The sequence below is a fragment of the Xenopus laevis genome, chromosome 2S (assembly GCF_017654675.1).
Source record: "Xenopus laevis strain J_2021 chromosome 2S, Xenopus_laevis_v10.1, whole genome shotgun sequence".
Lineage (NCBI taxonomy): Eukaryota > Metazoa > Chordata > Amphibia > Anura > Pipidae > Xenopus > Xenopus laevis.
The window spans coordinates 65,784,715-65,804,812 of record NC_054374.1 but is presented as its reverse complement, the minus strand read 5'-3'; the positions used below and the strand labels follow the sequence as shown (position 1 = coordinate 65,804,812).

The window sequence follows — 20,098 nt, the reverse complement described above, 5'->3', positions numbered from 1 at the left end:
TCTAAAAGCCATGATAACTTTTATTTTGCATTAAATTCAGTGATGAATATCTAACTGTGGTTGCTTGTTATTGGGATGGTGTGTCTTTTGTCCATGCTGGTATCACAGTGATGGGCAACTGCATGATGCTACTAGATTGCTACTTAAAGGGATACTGTCATGGGAAAACATGGTTTTTTTCAAAATGCATCAGCAGACTGCACTGAAATCCGTTTTATTAATTTTTTTGAAAAGCGCAAACTCATTTTTTAATATTATTTTGGGCTAGATATATTGTCAGTTTGCCAGATGCCCCCAGTCATGTAATTTGTGCTCTGATAGACTTCAGTCAGTCTTTACTGTTGCACTCGAGTTATATCACCTCCCCCCCCAGCAGCCCATCAGCAGAACAATGGTAAGGTAAACAGATAACAGCTCCCTGGTAGATATAACTACAGCACTCAGTAGTAAAAATCAGTGTCCCACTGTGAACAATAGCCTGCCAGAAAGCAATTCCATAGTGCAAAACTGGCTCTTTCTGAAACCACATTACCAGGCAAAATGATTCGAGATGGCTGCCTACACCCAACTATATTTCAACTAAAAAAAAAATACACTTGTTGGGTTAGGAATTAAATTTTACATGGTAAAGTGAATTATTTGCAGTGTAAACAGTGTAATTTGGAAATAAAAACGACACCATAAAATAATGACGGAATCCCTTACAAGTTACATGTGAGCTGCATAATTATAGACTAGGACAGTGCTATCCAACTATACCTTGTATGACCCCATGTTAAAGTCTGCCTGACTCTACCTTGTGTAAGCTTTAAAATGTAACAGTACAGAGATTATCTGGTCCCTTCATTGTTCACACCCCAGACTCCAACTGTAAACCCCTGCATTGTCCCCTATCTCCTACAAATGCTGTCTCTACCTGTTGTCTCTACAATTACCGTATGTGCTGGGGTTTGCTGTACTATCCACAGGGGAGGAGAAAGCAAATGGAGTTAAGGGTAGGTCTTAAAGTGGTTGTTCATCTTTAAATTAACTTTTAGTAAGCAGTGGTGTAACTATAAATTACTGGGCCCCACAGCAAATTATTTTTAAGGTCCTCAAAATGTCTATAGGTTGGCCTGTTTTACCAATATTTATTGATTATTTAATGAATTAGGGCCTTGCGGGGCCCCTATATTTTCCTGGGCCCCCCTGCAGCCACAGGGTCTGCTTCCTCTGTAGTTATGCCAATGTTAGTAAGATATAGAGAGTGATATTTTGAGACATTCTGCAGTTAGTTTTTATTTATTTTTATTGGTTATTTAGCTTTTTATTCAGCAGCTCTCAATTTTACAATGTCTGCAATCTAGTTGCTATGGTCAAATTTATTCTAGCAACCATGCACTGATTTAAACATATAAAACATGATAGGAACATGAATAGGAGAGGGTATGAATAGATAAATGAGTAATAAAAGGTAGCAATAACAGAGGTAGCAAGTCTTACAGAGCATTTGTTTTTTTAGATTGGATCAGCCACCCCCATTTGCTGGAAAGGGTCAGAAGATGAAGGCCAATAATTTTAAAAACTATGAAAAAGTAAAAATGGAGGCCAATTGAAAAGTTGCTTAGAACAAGCCATTCTGTAGCATACTAAAACTTAAGTAAAAGGTGAACCACCCCTTAAATATGTCTTAATAATCTTTTTTCACATGAGTATTGAGTGATATCAACCATGTTTTTTTGGTGTACTAACACCATCTAGGGGCAGATTTATCAAAGGTCGAGGTGAAGTTTCAAAGTGAAAAACTTCGCATTTCAAGCTATTTTTTGTGTACTTCAACTAGGGAATAGTCATACTTCGATTCGAATTTTCAAAAACTTTGAAATTCGAAGGTCGAATTTTTTTTTTTAAATACTGTCTCTTTAAAACTTTGACCAGTGCTTTTTTTAGCCTATGGGGGACTTCCTACAACCTGTTTGGAGGCAATTGGGGGAGTTTGGGAGATCGAAGGTTGAAGCTAAAAAACTTCGAATCGAAGTACGATCATAGACACTTCGACCTGCAACAAAATCTTCGACCTCCATTCGATTGGTCTTTTTGAATTCAAAGTTCAAAGTTTTTTTAACTTCGACCTTTGATAAATATGCCCCTTAATGTGGGTACTGACTATTTCTTGGGATAACATGAGTGTGGTTTAAAGTGGTTCTGTTTTAAAAACTTGGAGTGGTCAACACTGGCTTCCATTATTGGCCCTCTACCACATAGGCCAGAAAAATTCTGTCCCTTTGTACCTCATAAGCTGAACAGCCCTGGGCTGGGTAAATAGTGGGTAGACCTGTAAAGGAAAGTTTTGTGATATGAATATATATTGGTTTGCAATATTAAAGATTACATTTTTGTAATTCTGCCACAGATTGCGATGGGGGTACCACTCCATAGAATCAAGGATATTCGAATGCTGTATGGACTCCCTGCTTGGGGGGATTCACTCATTGACTTTGACAATTCACTAAATGCCCCATGCCCTAGAGGTCATGTCATTGCAGCTCGTATTACCAGTGAGAATCCAGATGAGGTGAGGTTTATGGTATATTTTCATGCCTTGGTTTAAAGATAAATACTCTTATGGTTTCATGTATAACAGACTATTTTTTGATATTTGACTGTGTTCTCTCCATCATTATGTGTAGTAACACTGCATTAATCTGAAATTGGTATTTTGTATTACACACCTTATATATATTTTTGACTATCTAGGGGTTTAAGCCAAGCTCAGGAACTGTCCAAGAGCTCAATTTCCGCAGCAGCAAGAATGTCTGGGGTTATTTTAGTGTGGCAGCAGCGGGGGGTCTTCATGAATTTGCAGACTCGCAGTTTGGCCATTGTTTCTCATGGGGAGAAAACCGTGAGGAAGCCATCTCGTAAGTACTAAGGCTCTGTGTTTGCTTGTGTAATTGATAATCTTAGTATTTCTCTTTCTATATGGCTGCCTATAATACTCCGTTTTGCACTGTGTCTACAACAGTCAGATCAAATAAGGGGTAGTATTCTTTTTTAAAGCCACTGATTAATAAGCCAACAAACTTTAGACTGGGTCTACAGTATAAAGGTGGTGTTTCAGCTGTAGTGTTATGTTTGGTACAGAAGGATGTACCACAACAGGTAGAGAAAACACTGAATTAAGTAAGTAAAATAAAATATTAACTGTTTTGACAAATACCTTTTACACCTTAGGGCTTTTTCTTTCAGATCATGAAAACAATTTGTAAACTTAAAAACTATGATTGAGACAGAAAACAGAGCTTGAAATGGAGTATTGGAGTATGTGTATTCAGCAGATGAACATAACTGTGTATTTAACCATTTGCTAATTATATGCTTTGTTGTGTTAATTAGTTCTTTCTTCTCAGAAATATGGTGGTAGCTTTAAAGGAATTATCAATCCGAGGTGATTTTCGAACTACAGTAGAGTATCTGATAAAACTTTTGGAGACAGAAAGCTTTCAGCACAATCGCATCAATACCGGCTGGCTGGATCGGCTGATCTCTGAGAAAGTACAGGTAATTACAGTTTAAGTTTATTCTATGTGAAACATCTGTCAAATCATGAGAGAAAATACTTTACAGTCATAAAAGAACAAAATAGGAATTTAATCACAGGGTCTTTTTTGTTATGACGACTTGCCCCTGAGCAATATAAATTTCCTAAACACTGACCGAAAACATAATCGGTTGGGTCAAATAAATTCTTAAACCCCTGGTAGGAAATACTGCAAGCTACAGGACACCACATATCTCCTAATCAAACTAGCAGACCTAGGATTTTTTTTTTTTTAAAACTGAAAGTTTTGTTAAGCAGTTTCATATATGCAACATCACATATGTGGGTATATATAGTATGAAAATAGGAGGAATGGGAAGGGGGGAAAAGAAAAAGAAGGGTGAAGGGAAGGGGGGTAAAGTAAAAAGTCTGTAGATATACAGTAGGAGAAAAACACAAGCAGTTTGGCTGCAGGTCCTGTATTCAAAAAAGAGAGTCCATAAGTGAAAGTGTCCATCATAGTGACTTAGAAGTTGCATCCTTCAATACGTTGAGGCACGCCAATGTAGTGAGGGTACCCCCCTAGTCGGAGTTAGACGTGTAGAGCCAATAATAATTGTGGATCATGTTCGTGGGCCAGCCATGGTAGCCAAATTGCATCGAAAACTTCCATGTCTTCTTTAAGCAAATGTGTAAGTTTTTCGTTTGCTGCGATGTACATTATTTTAGCTCTCAAGGTTGCTAAAGAGAGTGTAGGTTTTTTCCATTGGCTAGCAATGATGAGTCTGGCTGCCATTAAGATGTGTTGGCTCAGTTTATGTGCAGCATTGTTAAATTTGTTTGGTTTCTTCCCTAGTAGCAAAGTAGATGGGTCCTTGGGAAATGTGGTATGTAGTACCCTAGAAATGAGGTGAACCACTGAGTCCCAAAATTTCGAAACCGTGGGGCAGGACCACCAAGTGTGTTCCATTGTTCCCTTGGCAGAGCATCCCCTGAAGCAGTTTGGATCGCAGGAAGGGTAAATTTTATGGAGACGTGCTGGTACTAGGTACGTTCTATGAAGCAATTTGATAGAAGTCTCTCGAATCGAGACACAGGTACTGCCTTTGTTAGCTGTTAGACTGCATATTGCCCATTGCTTTGTCGTAAGTGATGTTCCCAGGTCAGCTTCCCATTTTAGCATATAGGGGAGTTTTAGGTTATGCTTGTCGGGGTGAATCAGTAATTTGTAAAGAAGGGAAATCAGTCCAGGTGCTAACGGTGATTCAGACATAGGATTTTTAACACACTGCACCATTTTAGCAACGCTGAATGTGGCAATTCTATACAATAACATATATGCCATGAAGTAGGGACAACAGCATAAAAGCAATACGTAGAAAGTTGCAATCTACCAGCCGATACTGTTATAACTCTGATTGAATTCACACTAACACATAACTATTTTTTATTTGGCTTATTTACAGCAGATACAGTATGGGAACCTTACCCCATTATGCTAACCTTTTCATGATTAAACTAGAACAGGATTCCCTCTCCTCCTGTTCCCCTAATTCCCCATTATACCTCCACTATGTATTTGACATCCTTATCATTTGGTCAAATACAGAGCAAAAGCTCATTCAGTTTCATGAACAATTCTATCATTTTCACCCCTCCAACAAATTTTTATTAGACTACTCTACACCCACAGTCACTTCAAAGACCCTACATATAACCATAGATTGAAAAACCACAGACAAACCTTTGTGTATGTCAGCTTCTGCCTGGACCAGACTAAACATGCTATCATCTATAACCAGGCCCTACTCTACAATCATATCGATTCTGACCTCTCATAAAGGGACCAGCACCTCTGATCCCTTTATTATTTAAACCAAGGATATTTAATAACAGAGGCTACAACCCAAGTATTGTAGACCACAACATACACAGAGCCAGCAAGGTTACCAGGAACCCACTGCTAAAATACAAACAAAAAGTTTAATTGTGTACTACTTGTCACAAACTAACCTACAGCTAGGAAATCAGCCAGAGAGCTGAAAGCCACATATAAGAAGATGAGAGAAAACCAAAATATTTCAAGATCCACCTCCTTTGCCATTAAGTAAGACAACCTCCAAACATAAGTAGGCTTATTTTAAAAGTTCAATTTAAGGACCCAGCAACAATAGAACATATCCATGTGGAAGCAAAAGTGCCCTGGGACACTAGAGGAATACAGTATCTATGGCCATTACACTCTCTCAAAGAGAAGCATGAAGTGTTCAACAATAGATTTTGACATTGGAGAAACTGGACAAAGACTCAGGAAAGCACCATTCACCACTGGTTTGCTATCAACAATAAAAAAACTGGTCAGACCACTAGGAAATCATTTTAATAGCCCCAATCCCAGTCTGGACAACATCAAAATTTCTGTTGTCAAAAACAATTTTAAAACAGAAAATGAAAGAAAAGTGTGGGAATTCAATTTGATGAATACTTTTAATAGTCTGGAGACAGGACTTAATTTAAGCCATAGAACTGTTGTACAAATTAAAAAACCAAACATCTATGGAGACAACAAACAACTACAATAAATGCAATCTATTTGCTTAACCCCCTCCAATATCTGTGATTGCAATCCAAATTATACTTATGTGTTTTTCCTTTTGTTTCTCACTGTTCTTTGTGTACAAAATGTGTCATAATAATGTCAGATATACTGTATGTAGTTAGCTTTAAAGAAGGAACTGAAATGTTCTGAAAGCTTGCTTTCATCTTAGTTATCCAATCACCTTTTCACAAATTTTGTTATGCTTCATATGCTTCATATGCTTCGATCGTTGGATTAAAATTTGTACCCTTAAACTTATACCCTTTACTTGACTATCTGATGTGCTGCAAAAAAAAAAATTTACCCTAAACATTTAAATAACTATTTGTGATGTTCCTGGTAATATTTTACAGAGTAAAATTGCTTTATATTGCAATGGAAATTAATGTCCTATATTTTATCGCCTCAATTTTATTTATCTAAAACTTGAGGAAAGTTCATTAGAGGTCACATCAAGTCTACCAATAAATTATGAGGCAAAATTATGAAGCAGTTTTATTGCTCACAGCATGCTGAAAGGTTTTATTGACCTAGTATTACCATGAAACCTTAGTTTTCCCTCATATCCCCTGATTTTACGTTTTTCAGCATTTTATACAATTTTTTTGGTCTCGCCAATATACAACCCATGTGGGCTTATTCATCTAAGATCAAATTTGTGAGGTTTTAGAGGTTCTTTCTACTTCGAATAAACGCACAATTAAAAAATGTGAATGTTTGCTTATTTATTAAAAAATCCAAATATACAAAGCTCAATTGAATGCAATCTTGAGTTTACAAGCTCCAAAAACACGACTTTGTGAGTTTACAAGCTCAAAAAATCTTGAAAATTAGTAAATAAAAAATCGTTTGAATTTAGCATGTGTTTATGTCTGGCAGTATAGCGGTAGGTATGAGCCAGAGAGAATTAAACCTTTTCTTTTCTTTGGCAGGCTGAACGCCCAGATGCCATGCTAGGAGTAGTTTGTGGAGCCCTGCATGTAGCAGATGTTACCTTTCGCAACAGTGTTTCCAATTTTCTTCACTCACTTGAAAGGTAAAATTAAACCAATGTTAATATTTAGTTTTTTTAATTTCTATGTATTCTACATTACAAAAATGTAAGGGCTTACCGTATATACTCGAGTATAAACTGAGTTTTTCAGCACCCAAAATGTGCTGGAAAAGTCTACCTCGGCTTATACTCGAGTCAGTCACCCAAACCGCATCAATTGCGCTGAAGAAATCCTCCTGTGTCCCACACAGCTGCCTCGTTCCTGCTGCCGACGCACTTGTTCGTTGCACAGTTACGTTAATATACTGCGCATTCATATTGGCTATTAGTTTGTCCTTTTAGAAGGCCAGTTTGACATCCAGCTGTATCGGTGAATCAGAGTGACGTGAGAGGAGTCGTGGCCTGGCCGGAAAAGAGTGTGTGGTTTGTTGCCAGATGTGAAGGCACTGGCTGAGGAGAACCGAGCGGGTCGGGAACCGGAAAATCCGATCGGGTCGGGAACCGGAAGTGGGGCCCGCGGGACCATGTAATAAATCAGCTGAACCGCGTTAAGGTACCCGAAGCATCATAAATTGTATGAAGGAATCAGTGTAGATTCCGATACCAAACCCCCGATAAGGACAAACGAAATTCCTAGAAGCCAATCAGGTCTAACACAGATTGGTAAAATAGAAGCGTGAATATCCACAATCATTATAAAAGTGCTTCAAAACCAATTTCTATACATCCATATGCACAAGCAAATAATGAGCGTGAGAGAGCTGTTAATTTCATACCTGGCGCATTACTAAGCCGTTTTTGCTGTTCTGTGATAAAAGAAAAAAAGCATAAACAAACGTGGTGAATCAAACGTGAAGTGCAGATCTCACATGCACACAACACATATTGCCCGATGTGAAGGCACTGGCTGAGGAGAACCGAGCAGGTCGGGAACCGGAAAATCCGAGCGGGTCGGGAACCGGAAGTGGGGCCCGCGGGACCATGTAATAAATCAGCTGGACCGCGTTAAGGTACCCGAAGCATCATAAATTGTTGTGAGGCGAGTCGCGCCTGGGCCGCTGTGAGACATACGGGGTAGAAGTGGTTGTTATTATTGTTCTGCCGAGGGAATGGCAGGTTCAGCTGTGATACTCAGGGACTGGATTGGGACAAAAACAGGACCAGCAGTGGGGCCCCTAGCAATGCAGGACTGAGGAGTACAGGGGTTTCTGTCTGAGGGAAAGGACCTGAATAAACCAGAGACTTTCCTAATCCCACAACTCCCAGCACCTCCACTTTCCCTGTCAGTCAGAGATTGAGAACTGAGGACCCCTGACAATGAGGAGATGGGAAAGGAATTGAATAAATATGTCATGTCCCCATCTGCTGTTACCTGCAACTCCCAGCACCCCCAGTTGTTGTTACCTGCAACTCCCAGCACCCTCACCCTTTCCTGTCTGTCAGAACTGGATATAGGGTAATAGGTGCCCTTAGCAATGCAGGATGCTTGAGGATGGGTTAAATAGATTATTCTGGATTGACCAACCTGCAAATCTTTGACTGTCAACTGTGGGTGCAGGGAGTTGCACTGCCAAACAGCTGTCGGTGGGACATACACCAGGCACAGTATATCATATTAATGCCGGTATCTCTCTCTCACCCTAGGCTTATACTCGAGTCAATCAGGTTTCCCAGTTTTTGTAGGTAAAAGTAGTTACCTCGGCTTATACCCGGGTCGGCTTATACTCGAGTATATACGGTATACTGTATAGTTAAAGCAATAAACTTATACAAATATTAGCATTTGATTTGCATGAGCTGATGAGTGCAGTATAATGTCCCTTTATTCTTTTATTATACTTTATCAGTTAAAATTTGTGCTTAGTTATATAATTTGTCATATCACTGAAACGTGTGTATTATAATAAATGTCATCTGTTGTAAAACAAGAGTATATTAGAAGTCACCTCAGAGACCCATGACCTTTAAGTGTACACACTTCTATTAAATTTATACTGCAAATGGAATAAATTATACCCATGTAGGTGCCCATACAATTGCAGCTTGGATAAGATGTGCTGGTTCCTGCTTACCTGTAGATATTTTGCTTATTTATCACTCTAATATGGAAACCAAATGCAACATATAGGGGCAGATAGATAGATGTGCTTCCATTTATCACTTTTCCGTATTTGCTTTTGCTAAAAATGCCAATGGCAAGCTGATAACCGAAAGCTTTGCAAAGCACCACACAATGAAGTAAAAGTAAAATCTGAAATCTGTCTCTGTTTAAAGGAAATTTTAAAATATGTTGAATTTGCAAAACACAATTCTTTATTATTTATCTAATCTAATACAGAGGGCAGGTTTTGCCGGCACATACACTGCTGAATACAGTAGATGTGGAACTTATCTACGAAGGAGAGAAATATGTTCTAAAGGTAAAATTTCCCATTTTATCTCTGACAACATTGTATTCTGTAGTTATTTTTTTTTCATGGAGCCATTTCTATAACTATATATTGAGTAAAGCATGTCTGCAGACTTAATGATTGCTTATAACTGGGTAACTGAATGTCAATCTTTCCTCACAAGGTGATTGCTCAAATGAAGGAGGTGGTAACAGATTTAGCACAAGTTAGTGGGAGTAATTGCTTAAAGCAAATTGTACAGCTCTCGCAAATGATCTATTTAAATGATAGTGTTTGAAAAGTAGTTTAGTGCTCTGGCCTTTTGTCTTTGTGTATACTCATCAAAGATTTACCATTTACCTACAATTGTACAAATGGACATGTTTACACTAAAATGCTGATAAAAGCCATACATTAAAAGAGAATTGCCAGGTGTAAAAGCTGAAAACCGTAATTAAGAAAAGCTGTGTTGATGGGGAAAAAAAGAAAAATACAACAAAGAATTTAAATTGTGCCAAACAAGTACAATTATGGAGTGCTCAAAGGCTATGGCTAAAGGGTTCAAGCACAAGGACCAGAGTTTGGCACTACCCCCAAGTATGTGGCCGATGGTTTCTCCAGTAGTGTATATACACCAGCAGAGAAACGGAGAATGGGAGTATCTATACATCTCATTGTTTTATGATGAACCTGGGCAATGGACAGAATGCCATAGTTAAAAAAATTGAATATATGGGTATATGTGTATTTATTACTATTAACAAGTATTATTAGCGTGCCAACATTTTTAGCAGTGCTGTAAAATAAGAACAAAGAACATAAAAAATCTACATACATAGCTACCAGTTATCAATACAAAAGGTAAAGAAGGCCCTGTGTAAAAGAGCTTACAATTTAAAAGGGTAAGGGATTGAGATTCAAGGTGTGGGAGTGGGCAAGATCAGAAATTAGCAGCGTGAGAGGTGTAGAATATGGTATTGCATTTGGTAGCTAAACCGAATGAGGGAGGCTTCTCTAAATAATTGTTTTTTAAGAGATATTTTGATAAAAGACCAGTTGGTCTGAAACGTTGCTGTAATGCCCTTGGTCCAATAAAGGCCGTTTTATTCTAAACAGTGGGTGCTGTACTAATTTCTTCGCAAGAGATATTTTGAAAGCAGAAAGGTAGGGAGAAAGTCAGACAGGTCATGGGAGAGGGTTTGAGAGAAGGGGTGCAAAGTCTTGAATGCGAGCATGTAAGGAGGAGATGAGGAGCAGCTAAGAAGAAGCATTTGGATGAGTGTCTGTAGGTAAGTTCAGAGATGTAGGGTGGGGCAGAGTTCTCAATGTCAGGGTCATAAGTTTGAATTTTATTCTGAAAGGTAGTGGAAGCCAGTGCAGTGACTGGCAGAGTGCCATGGCAGAGGAGGAGCGATTGCTGAGGTGTATAAGCCTGGCAGCAGTATTCATTATGGACTGGAGAGGTGACAGACTCTGACGGGGAAGTGCAATTAATAGAGTATTAATAGAGTATTGAGACGTGATAGGTTGAGAGAATGAATAAGAATGTTGGCAGCATCTTAGGTGATACATGATCATATTTTGGATATGTTCCTTAGGTGAAAATGATTTAATAAGTGACTGAAAAGAGGAGTGAAGGACAGAGCAGAATCTAGGAGAACCCCAAGGCACTGGGTCTGGGGAGATGGGGGTGATGGTTGAATTGTTAACTATGATAGATACTTCTGGGATGTTACAGGTGTTAGTTGGGGGAAAGAGAAAGGAAATAAGAAAGCCAAGCAGCAAAGTTGCCAAAAAATCGTGTGGTTAGTCCAGGAGGTCGATTTATCACAGCAAAGCTAAGTTAAACAGGAGAAAAGTGCCTAATGTAGTGAACCTCAAATGAAGAAAAAGATAGAGAAGGAACAACAGTGTCAGTCGGAGAAAGCCAGGTTTCAGTAATTGCTAGTAGGTTGGAGTTAGTGATGAAATGGTCATGTATAAATAATTGCAAAAATACAGTTACATTCAGGTGAAGTGTTAGAGATAAGAAAAAGGAGGTCCCTGCCCTGTAGAAGATTTTCTAGAATTCTAAACTAAACAATCAACAACCTTGTGTATGCTAATACTGGTAACACTATACTCATTTTTTGAAGAACAGTAAAAAAGCGGACTGCAGCAAAATATGAAGACAATAGGTTATGACAAAAGGAAAGACAATTTTATAATTGATGGTGAAGACATAGCAGCAATAGACAAAATCAGATATGCCCAGGACATTTAATTGTTGTAAGCTGAACAGTGAATTGCAGGGCAAGTACTGATCTTTTTTAAAACAATTGTGGACAGCAAAGATAACAAAAAATTAACCCCTGGCCAAAGCACAAATGAACAGGTTGATGCTGTGTATTTTGGAAAAAATTATAAAATGACCCAATCAGCTAGAAAAAGACAGTTTTGCTTAGAAGAGAATTCAGTTACAAGATTCATAATAATGCTACTGAGAATCACGAAGACCACAACAGAATATGGGATATTAAGAAAAAAAAAACAACAACCCCCCCATAACATTTCTCTTTTATTGCCAGGAGTCAGAATGTACTTACCTACACTTAACGCTATTAGTTAGTGTAACTTCCCTATAAAATAATACCATATTTTGAGTGGGATAATTGAGTGGGCTAATGTTTGTTTGGCTAATTCCTTTGGATAATGACAGAGGTCTTCAAGCTAATATGTGTGCTTATGATACATGCGGTGCTTTGTCTACCCCGTCAAGTGGAAAACCATTCTATACAAATGCCCCTATCCACCTGTCACTGACATGTTATGCAAATGGTAAACACCATTGCTGCTGCACATGCAGGAGAGACAGGTGGACCTCGGCCACTGGCCTTTTTCTGGTATTTTTTATATAATTTTCCCATTTTCATATACAGTAATCACATTTATAATGTGTGCTAATTCATTGAAATAACATGCCATTATCTCCCTCAAAATCAGGTGACACGTCAATCTCCCAATTCGTATGTGGTGATAATGAATAACTCCTATGTAGAAGTAGATGTACATAGGCTGAGTGATGGTGGCCTCCTTTTATCCTATGATGGCAGCAGCTATACGACTTATATGAAAGAGGAAGTTGACAGGTATGCATTTTATATCTCTGTGTTACTTACTGAAGCAGCTTCTTCAAGGCAAATGTAAGACCAAAAAAAGGTTGGAAGCCTCCCTTTACTTTGAAAAAAGTACTTACTCCCAAATGTGGTGCACCAAAAAGCCATTCACTATGCTTTCTACCAAGAGACCATATCAACACTCGTGCTTTCTGTGTATGATCATATCTCCCACCAAGCTGATAGTAGAGAATTAGTAATCAGTGATCTAAGCAAAAAGAGATTACAATCTATTTCATTAATGAGAATATGCAAGGACAACACAAGTATAGGAGGATTACATTTTTCTTACTTATTTTTATTAATGATATACAGTTGTGTTCAGAATAACAGCAGTGTCTTTAACAAACTGAGTAAAGCTCAAAATCCTTATAAACACTTATTTCCATAACCACAAATGCATTGGGAACACTGCACACTATATTCCAAATCAAAACACAAAGAAAAGTTTATCAATTTTGTGTTATTCCTTTAAAAAAAATGAAGAAAAATAAATATTGGGCTGTTGCAAAAAAAAAAATAGCAGTGTCCACATTCTTACAAATTCAGGCATTCGCTGTATAAACTGGAAAAATGGTTAAAAATATTTCTTTCCTGAGAACTGCTGCACATCTGTGTTGCATGAATCGAACAACTTCTGTGTTTCTTGGTTTTGCCTCTGAAACAGCATTTTTGATGTCACCCACAAGTTTTCTATTGGATTAAAGTCCTGGGATTGTGCTGGTCAATCCATAACATCAATCTTGTTGGTCTGGAACCAGGATGTTACTCGTTTACTGGTGTGTTTGGGGTTGTTGTCTTGTTGAAGCACCCATCTTGCTTTCATCAATTCACAAAATGTTGCACAATTTCTCTTCAGTCCAGTCAGTGTATATTTTGGCAAATTGTAACCTCTTCAGCACATCTTTTTTCAAAAATGGGACTTTGCAGGGTCTTCTTGCCGATAACTTGGCTTTACATTGTCGTCTTCTAATTGTAACAGAACTCACAGGTAACTTTTTGACCTTCTTTGATATTCCTGGAGCTGATCATTGACTGAGTCTTTTTGGCTATTCTTCTATCCATTCGAATTATAGTTTTCACGTCTTTTGAACAATGTATGGAACGACCCATTTTACTCAGATTTATAGAGAGAAATCATCATCATCATCATCATTTATTTATATAGCGCTGTCAAGATACGCAGTACTTTACTGCAGTTATAGCAAACAGGGAATAAATGGTGGATAACAAACAAGGATTACAGAATACAATAGGGTTAGAAGGACCTAGAGATTAGAGTTTACAAGATAAAAGGTTAGGGTACAATTGAGACATTAGGATTATATAAACATTTTGTCATTTTTGATACAGCAATGATTAATTAAGGTACATCGAATAAGCCTCTTTAAACAGATGGGTCTTTAAGGAGCGCTTGAAAGTTTGGAAAGAAGGAGAAAGTCTGACAGCTTGTGGCAGAGAGTTCCAGAGAAAAGCAGAAGCCCGAGAGAAGTCTTGTAGACGAGAAAGGGCAGAAGTGATCAGAGGAGAAGTGAGGCGAAGATCAGAAGCAGAGCGTAGGTTCCGTGAAGGAGTGTATTTGGAGATTAGAGATGAAATATAGGGAGTGGTTTCATTATTAAGGGCCTTGAAGTAGAGTTGGGTGTCATCAGCATAAAGGTGATACTGAAGTCCAAATGACTGAATAAGTTTTCCTAGTGAAGTTGTATAGAGAGAGAACAGCAGGGGGCCAAGAACAGAGCCTTGAGGAACTCCAACAGAGAGTGGGAAAGTAGTAGAAGTAGAGTTAGAGAAGCAAACTTTAAAGGAACGGTCAGACAGATAAGATGTAAACCATGAAAGAGCAGTGTCCCGAATGCCAGCTGAGTGTAGAATGTCAAGGAGGAGTGTGTGGTCAACTGTGTCAAAGGCTGCAGAGAGATCTAGAAGGATTAGAATGGAGTAGTGACCTTTAGACTTTGCCAAAAGAAGATCATTGGTTACTTTGGTGAGTGCAGTTTCAGTCGAGTGTGATGGGCGGAATCCAGATTGCAAGGGGTCGAGGAGGGAGTTGTGAGTGAGATGCTGGATCAAAATAATGCACTATAATCAGCATGTACAACGTTTGCTGCCTTCCTTCCTTAAAAAAGGGCTGTAATTAACGTGTTTTTGTAATAAATGTTTTTCACAGAATAAATTACATCACTAATTGAACTCCACACTGCTATTATTTGGAACAAGCCATTATTATTTTGAACAAGCCTCAATAAATTCAATTACACAGAATCAGCAGCATGCATGACATGACTGTTGGGTCTGTTGGTTTTCTATTATTATTCTACACTACTAGTAAATTATTTGCCATGTAGAATTATAATTTCTACCAAAAACAGTGATTCATCAGATTTGTGATGTTGGACTGCTATTATTCTGAACACAACTGTAGATGATGCATTTTTTTCTCCTCCAGTCTTATGCCTGATTCTGGGTTTATTTTTTCATGGCCTTCATTTTGATGACTTCTGTTGGTATTGTTTTATTTTGTATCTATTTATTCGTTACTAAGGGGCACATTTACTTAGCTCGAGTGAAGGAATAGAATAAAAAAATTAAAAAAAAACTTCGAATTTCAAAGTATTTTTTTGGCTACTTCAACCATCGAATTGGCTACTTCGACCTTCGACTTCGAATCTAACGATTCGAACTAAAAATCGTTCGACTATTCTTCCATTCGATAGTCGAAGTACTGTCTCTTTAAAAAAAACTTCAACCACCTACTTCACCACCTAAAACATACCGAGCATCAATGTTAGGAAGGTCCCCATAGGCTTTGTAGCCAATTTCTTATTGAAGGAAAAATAGTTCGATCAATGGATTAAAATCCTTTGAATTGTTTGATTCGAAGGATGTATTGGTTCGATCGAACGAATATTCCTTCGATCGTTCGATCGATCGATCGAATAGCGCTAAATCCTTCGACTTCGATATTCGAAGTCAAAGGATTTAACTTCGACAGTCGAATATCGAGGGTTAATTAACCCTCGATATTCGACCCTAAGTAAATGTCCCCCTGAATGACAGTCACTCTTTAAATTAAATAAACTTTATAATGTGTTGTTGTTTGCTTAGTTTATATTGGTGCACTGGTAAGGTGTAATGGGAATAGCCTAATATGGCACCACTCGTAAAACCAGGTGCATAACAATTGATGCTGGAAACTCTGTAGAATGGTGAACACACAATTTCAGTATGTATGTATGAAACAATTTTATCTTTTACTGGTTTCAGGGCTCAAAATGGTTTTGCTATGGTGCCTAGTAACTTCTAGTGTTGCTAGCGAGCACAATAAGAAGTACTTGTGTACAATGAAATAAGGTGTCATAAATAAATAAAGGAGAATATCTCTGAGGAACAAATACAATTTCTCAATACAACATTTTTCGGAAAGACAGCATAATATTACTATGTGTGTGTTATTAATATAAGGCATCTAACCAATGCACAGGCTGCAAGTGTTAAAGAGAGAACAAATAGATAGAAAATGAGAAGTACATTTTGTGTTGGTTATTGAAAATAGAAAGAGTAACATTTCCTCTTGTCAGGATACTTTCAATATTCAAGGATAGTACAGGCTCTTCTTAAACATGAGTGTTTCTTTTTGTGTTTGAGACGCAGGTTTGAGTGCACCAAAATGCCTGTAAAAAAAAAAAACACCCTGTCATAACTATTTGTGCCATGGTTAAGAAGAGTATAACAATTTATAATATTACCAGGCATCATAAACATTTAATAAAACTAGATTAAATATACATTTTTGGCCTGTGGTGCTTCCAACAAACCAGTAAGATGAAAAGTAGCCATTTGAATTCTGCTCTACTTTTGATAGGTACCGCATAACTATTGGGAATAAAACATGTGTCTTTGAGAAAGAAAATGATCCTTCAATCCTGCGCTCCCCATCTGCTGGCAAGTTAATCCAATATGTGGTGGAGGATGGTGGCCATGTTTTTGCTGGACAATGCTATGCTGAAATAGAGGTGAGGACCACAACAAAAGTTCCACAGCAACCTTTATTAATGTTAGGGACAACCATAACAAATAAAAAAAACAAACAAATACAAAAAGTGTTGTAGAAATGATACCTATATTGGCTAACAATAAAAACATTTCTATTACGGTACCAGAGTTTTTGTTTTGTGCATAACATGGAAGATACCACAATGTACCATATACAAATGAGACTTAAAATTCTGCTGAAGAAACTGGCACAACTGGACATCAATGTATTTTTTTTGTTAGCCAATATAGGTATCATTTCTACAATACTTTTTGTAATTGTTTGTTTTTTTATTTATTATTTTTGCTACTGGCTACCACTGAACCACAGTTTTTGCAGGGACAACCATGAAACTTATGGTTTATGTGTTTGCCAATATAACTTCTCCCTTTTGCTTTCATAACTGCAAGTAAAAACAGGGATTCATAGGATTTAAGAAAAACTCTTAAATGTGCCCACATCTAGTAAACCATACCAGCTGACCAGCAAATTCTACCTGTTTATTGGATGCTATGGGGTTATTTTGACACTGACATATAAAGGAGTGTTAAGTAATGCAGATATGTAGCTGCTAGTTTAAGAATCCATTAAATAAAATAAAAAAACACTTTGCTGTGACTTTTGACCCACAAAGATACATCCTGTGCTTTGTATTTGCACTTGGATATGGAAGGACCAAAGTTAAAATGCAGGGTAAAAGCAGAAACTCAAGGAAAAAACTGTTCCAAGCACTGATATTAAGGGTGCACCTATTAGAAGAGGTATGTATTCCAACTATAAGCAGCAGTATCCTCTTCTCTTTAGACATGATAATATAGTAGGTATAGGATCTGTTATCTGGAAACCTGTTATCCAGAAAGCTCCAAATTATGTAAAGGCTGTCTAACATAGCCTCCATTTTATCCAAATAATCTAAACTATTTAAAATAATTTCCTTTTTCTCAGTAATAATAAAACAGTACATTTTACTTGAGCCAAACTAAGATATAATGAATCCTTATTGGAATCAGAACCAGTCTACTAGGTTGATTTAATGTGTACATGATTTTCTAGTAGTCTTAAGGTATTAAGATCCAAATTACAGAAAGTTCCATTATCTGGAAAGACCCAGGTCCCAAACATTCTGTACAACGGGTCCCACTGTATCATGATATATATCATGGATCACAGTGTGGTAGTATCTGGAGTGGTAGCTGTGGCCCTGAATTCGGTTTGTTAGTAGCTTAATTCAAGACCTGAATGCTACTAACTATAGTTGGGCAAGATTTATTAGTATAAAATTAATTAATAACAAATATGGCAATTGAATAGAATCAGGGCAAATTGAAACTGCTACTAAGTAGTTGAACTCTGTGCTTAAAGTGTAAATCATGCTCCCAGACAACACTCTTAGCCAAGAGCAAAATGAATATTACAAAACACCAGAGTGTCTGCTGTAAAGTTTACATTTAGCTATTATATTTAGTAATAAAATTAAAATAAATATTTTTTTTGTTCACTTCTTAGGAAGTGGCATGATGCCGCTAAACTCTTAATACATGTGGTTTCCATTGTATTTTTGTTCCTAGATTTTGCTATGAAAATAAGTTGCATTTTATCTTTTACTATACAATTTGAAAAATAACTATCCCTCCCTTACCAGTTAAAAATATCATGGAATATGGATATACATAATCTGTGGAATTGCAACTGCTGTTTTTAATTTTATTAATGAGCTTTACCATTGAGCTGTGTCTAGTTAAAGATCTGACTGTCTTCTGTATGGTAAAGGAACGTCTGCTTCTGTTGCTTAGTTGCCTTTCCTCTCCTGCAGGTAATGAAGATGGTGATGACATTGACAGCAATGGATTCAGGATGTATTCACTATGTCAAACGGCCTGGAGCAGCCCTGGAACCAGGATGTGTGATAGCTAAGCTTCAGCTGGATGACCCCAGCCGTGTACAACAGGTACATAAAATATTTCTTTGTAGTTTAGAATTTTTATAATTATCATCTTATTATGAAAGCCATTGTTAAGAATCTATAAAAAGTCCCTGTCCCAGTGGAGATTATAATCTAAGGTACCTATCACAAACCCACACTGTGGTCAATTTTATCAAGATCAAATTAACCATCCCTTATGTTTGTGTGGGAGGCAGCAGCGTAACAAGAGTCCAACCACCCCCCACCAAAGAAATTTTCAGAAAATCAGGGAAATAGGGGGAAAACATTCACACTTCTTATAGAAAGGACCTTGGCTACAGATGAATCTAGGATGCCAGTGCTGCAAGGTATCCCTTAGAGCAGGGTTTTGAGGTTTGATAGCAATTCTGTAGACCTGTCTGTGCTCCTATAGCAGCATCTGCTTCTGTGTAGAGCACCAGTTATGTCATCTTTTAACAGAAACATTAAGCATCACCTTGGTTGTTCTGGGTATCACATTTTTGCGGCTAGGTAAAAAAGTCTGAGGACCCCCATAGAGAGCATGTAATTACAGTGTTGAGTTGCTTGGCAGTGCCCGAAACAACTAACCTTATATTTCAATATATCGGTTTTGTTCCATGAAAAATGCACTTTGCTTAAAACTTGCTGGCCTTTTGTTTTTCACATGTTTCTTCTATATTTTATTATAAGGCTGAACTTCACAAGGGCCCCCTTCCTCAGATTCACAGCACGGCCCTTCAAGGAGAGAAGCTTCATCGTGTGTTTCACTGTGTTCTAGATAACCTGGTCAATGTGATGAATGGATATTGTCTTCCAGAACCCTACTTTAACAGCAAGGTACATGAGATTCAACTATTGTTATAAATGTTGTCTTAATATGTTGTTTTTCAAGTTGTAGTATGAGATCACAAAATAAAAATAATCTATTTATTCTTGAGCTTGAGTATTTAGCTGAAAAACAGCTGAGTAGCAAACTGTAAAATTCAGGAGTATAAAAAATAAAGTCCTAATAGTGATGTGAGTTGGCTATTCCAGCAATGATGCTCCTGAGCTGTCAGAAAGCAAATGCCTATATAGAAATTCTTTCCCATGTCAGCTTTCTCTTAGCAGCCCATTCACTTTCTATTTGCTCTACTCCATACTTTGTCAGTAAAGCTGGCACAGAACTTGCTTCTCAATCCTCACAGCTGGCATCAAGCTTGGCATCTGCTCAAACACCAGATGGTGTGAAGCCTACATAAAATTGCCCTTGGGGTGTGAAACTAGCACTCAAAGCAGTCTAAGATTTGTTTTATTTTCTTCACTTTTTTTTTTGCTGGGTGTGCAAGGTAGAAGATTGTAGCATTGGCAGTACTGCATATAACTAAATTCACAGTGACACCTTGCTCTCATATTTTACTTGCATGCTTTATAAAGCAGTTATATATTGCTTTCACAAGTCTCTACTATGTTTTTTCCTTTTCTCTATGAAACTGGGTAG

General features: G+C 37.6%; 1 protein-coding gene across 6 annotated transcripts in view; it reads left to right on the top strand.

Moving 5' to 3' along the window:
• Nucleotides 1-20,098, top strand: part of acaca.S (acetyl-CoA carboxylase alpha S homeolog) — a 232,533-nt gene that overhangs the window by 42,902 nt on the left and 169,533 nt on the right. For all 6 annotated transcript variants that reach the window (XM_018249417.2, XM_018249415.2, XM_018249416.2 and 3 more), the window contains exons 12-20: nucleotides 2,393-2,554; nucleotides 2,737-2,900; nucleotides 3,390-3,540; nucleotides 7,052-7,155; nucleotides 9,452-9,533; nucleotides 12,486-12,631; nucleotides 16,524-16,674; nucleotides 18,508-18,642; nucleotides 19,309-19,455. In XM_018249417.2, the coding sequence (XP_018104906.1) occupies nucleotides 2,393-2,554; nucleotides 2,737-2,900; nucleotides 3,390-3,540; nucleotides 7,052-7,155; nucleotides 9,452-9,533; nucleotides 12,486-12,631; nucleotides 16,524-16,674; nucleotides 18,508-18,642; nucleotides 19,309-19,455 (1,242 nt within the window). The remainder of the gene's footprint in view (nucleotides 1-2,392; nucleotides 2,555-2,736; nucleotides 2,901-3,389; nucleotides 3,541-7,051; nucleotides 7,156-9,451; nucleotides 9,534-12,485; nucleotides 12,632-16,523; nucleotides 16,675-18,507; nucleotides 18,643-19,308; nucleotides 19,456-20,098) is intronic.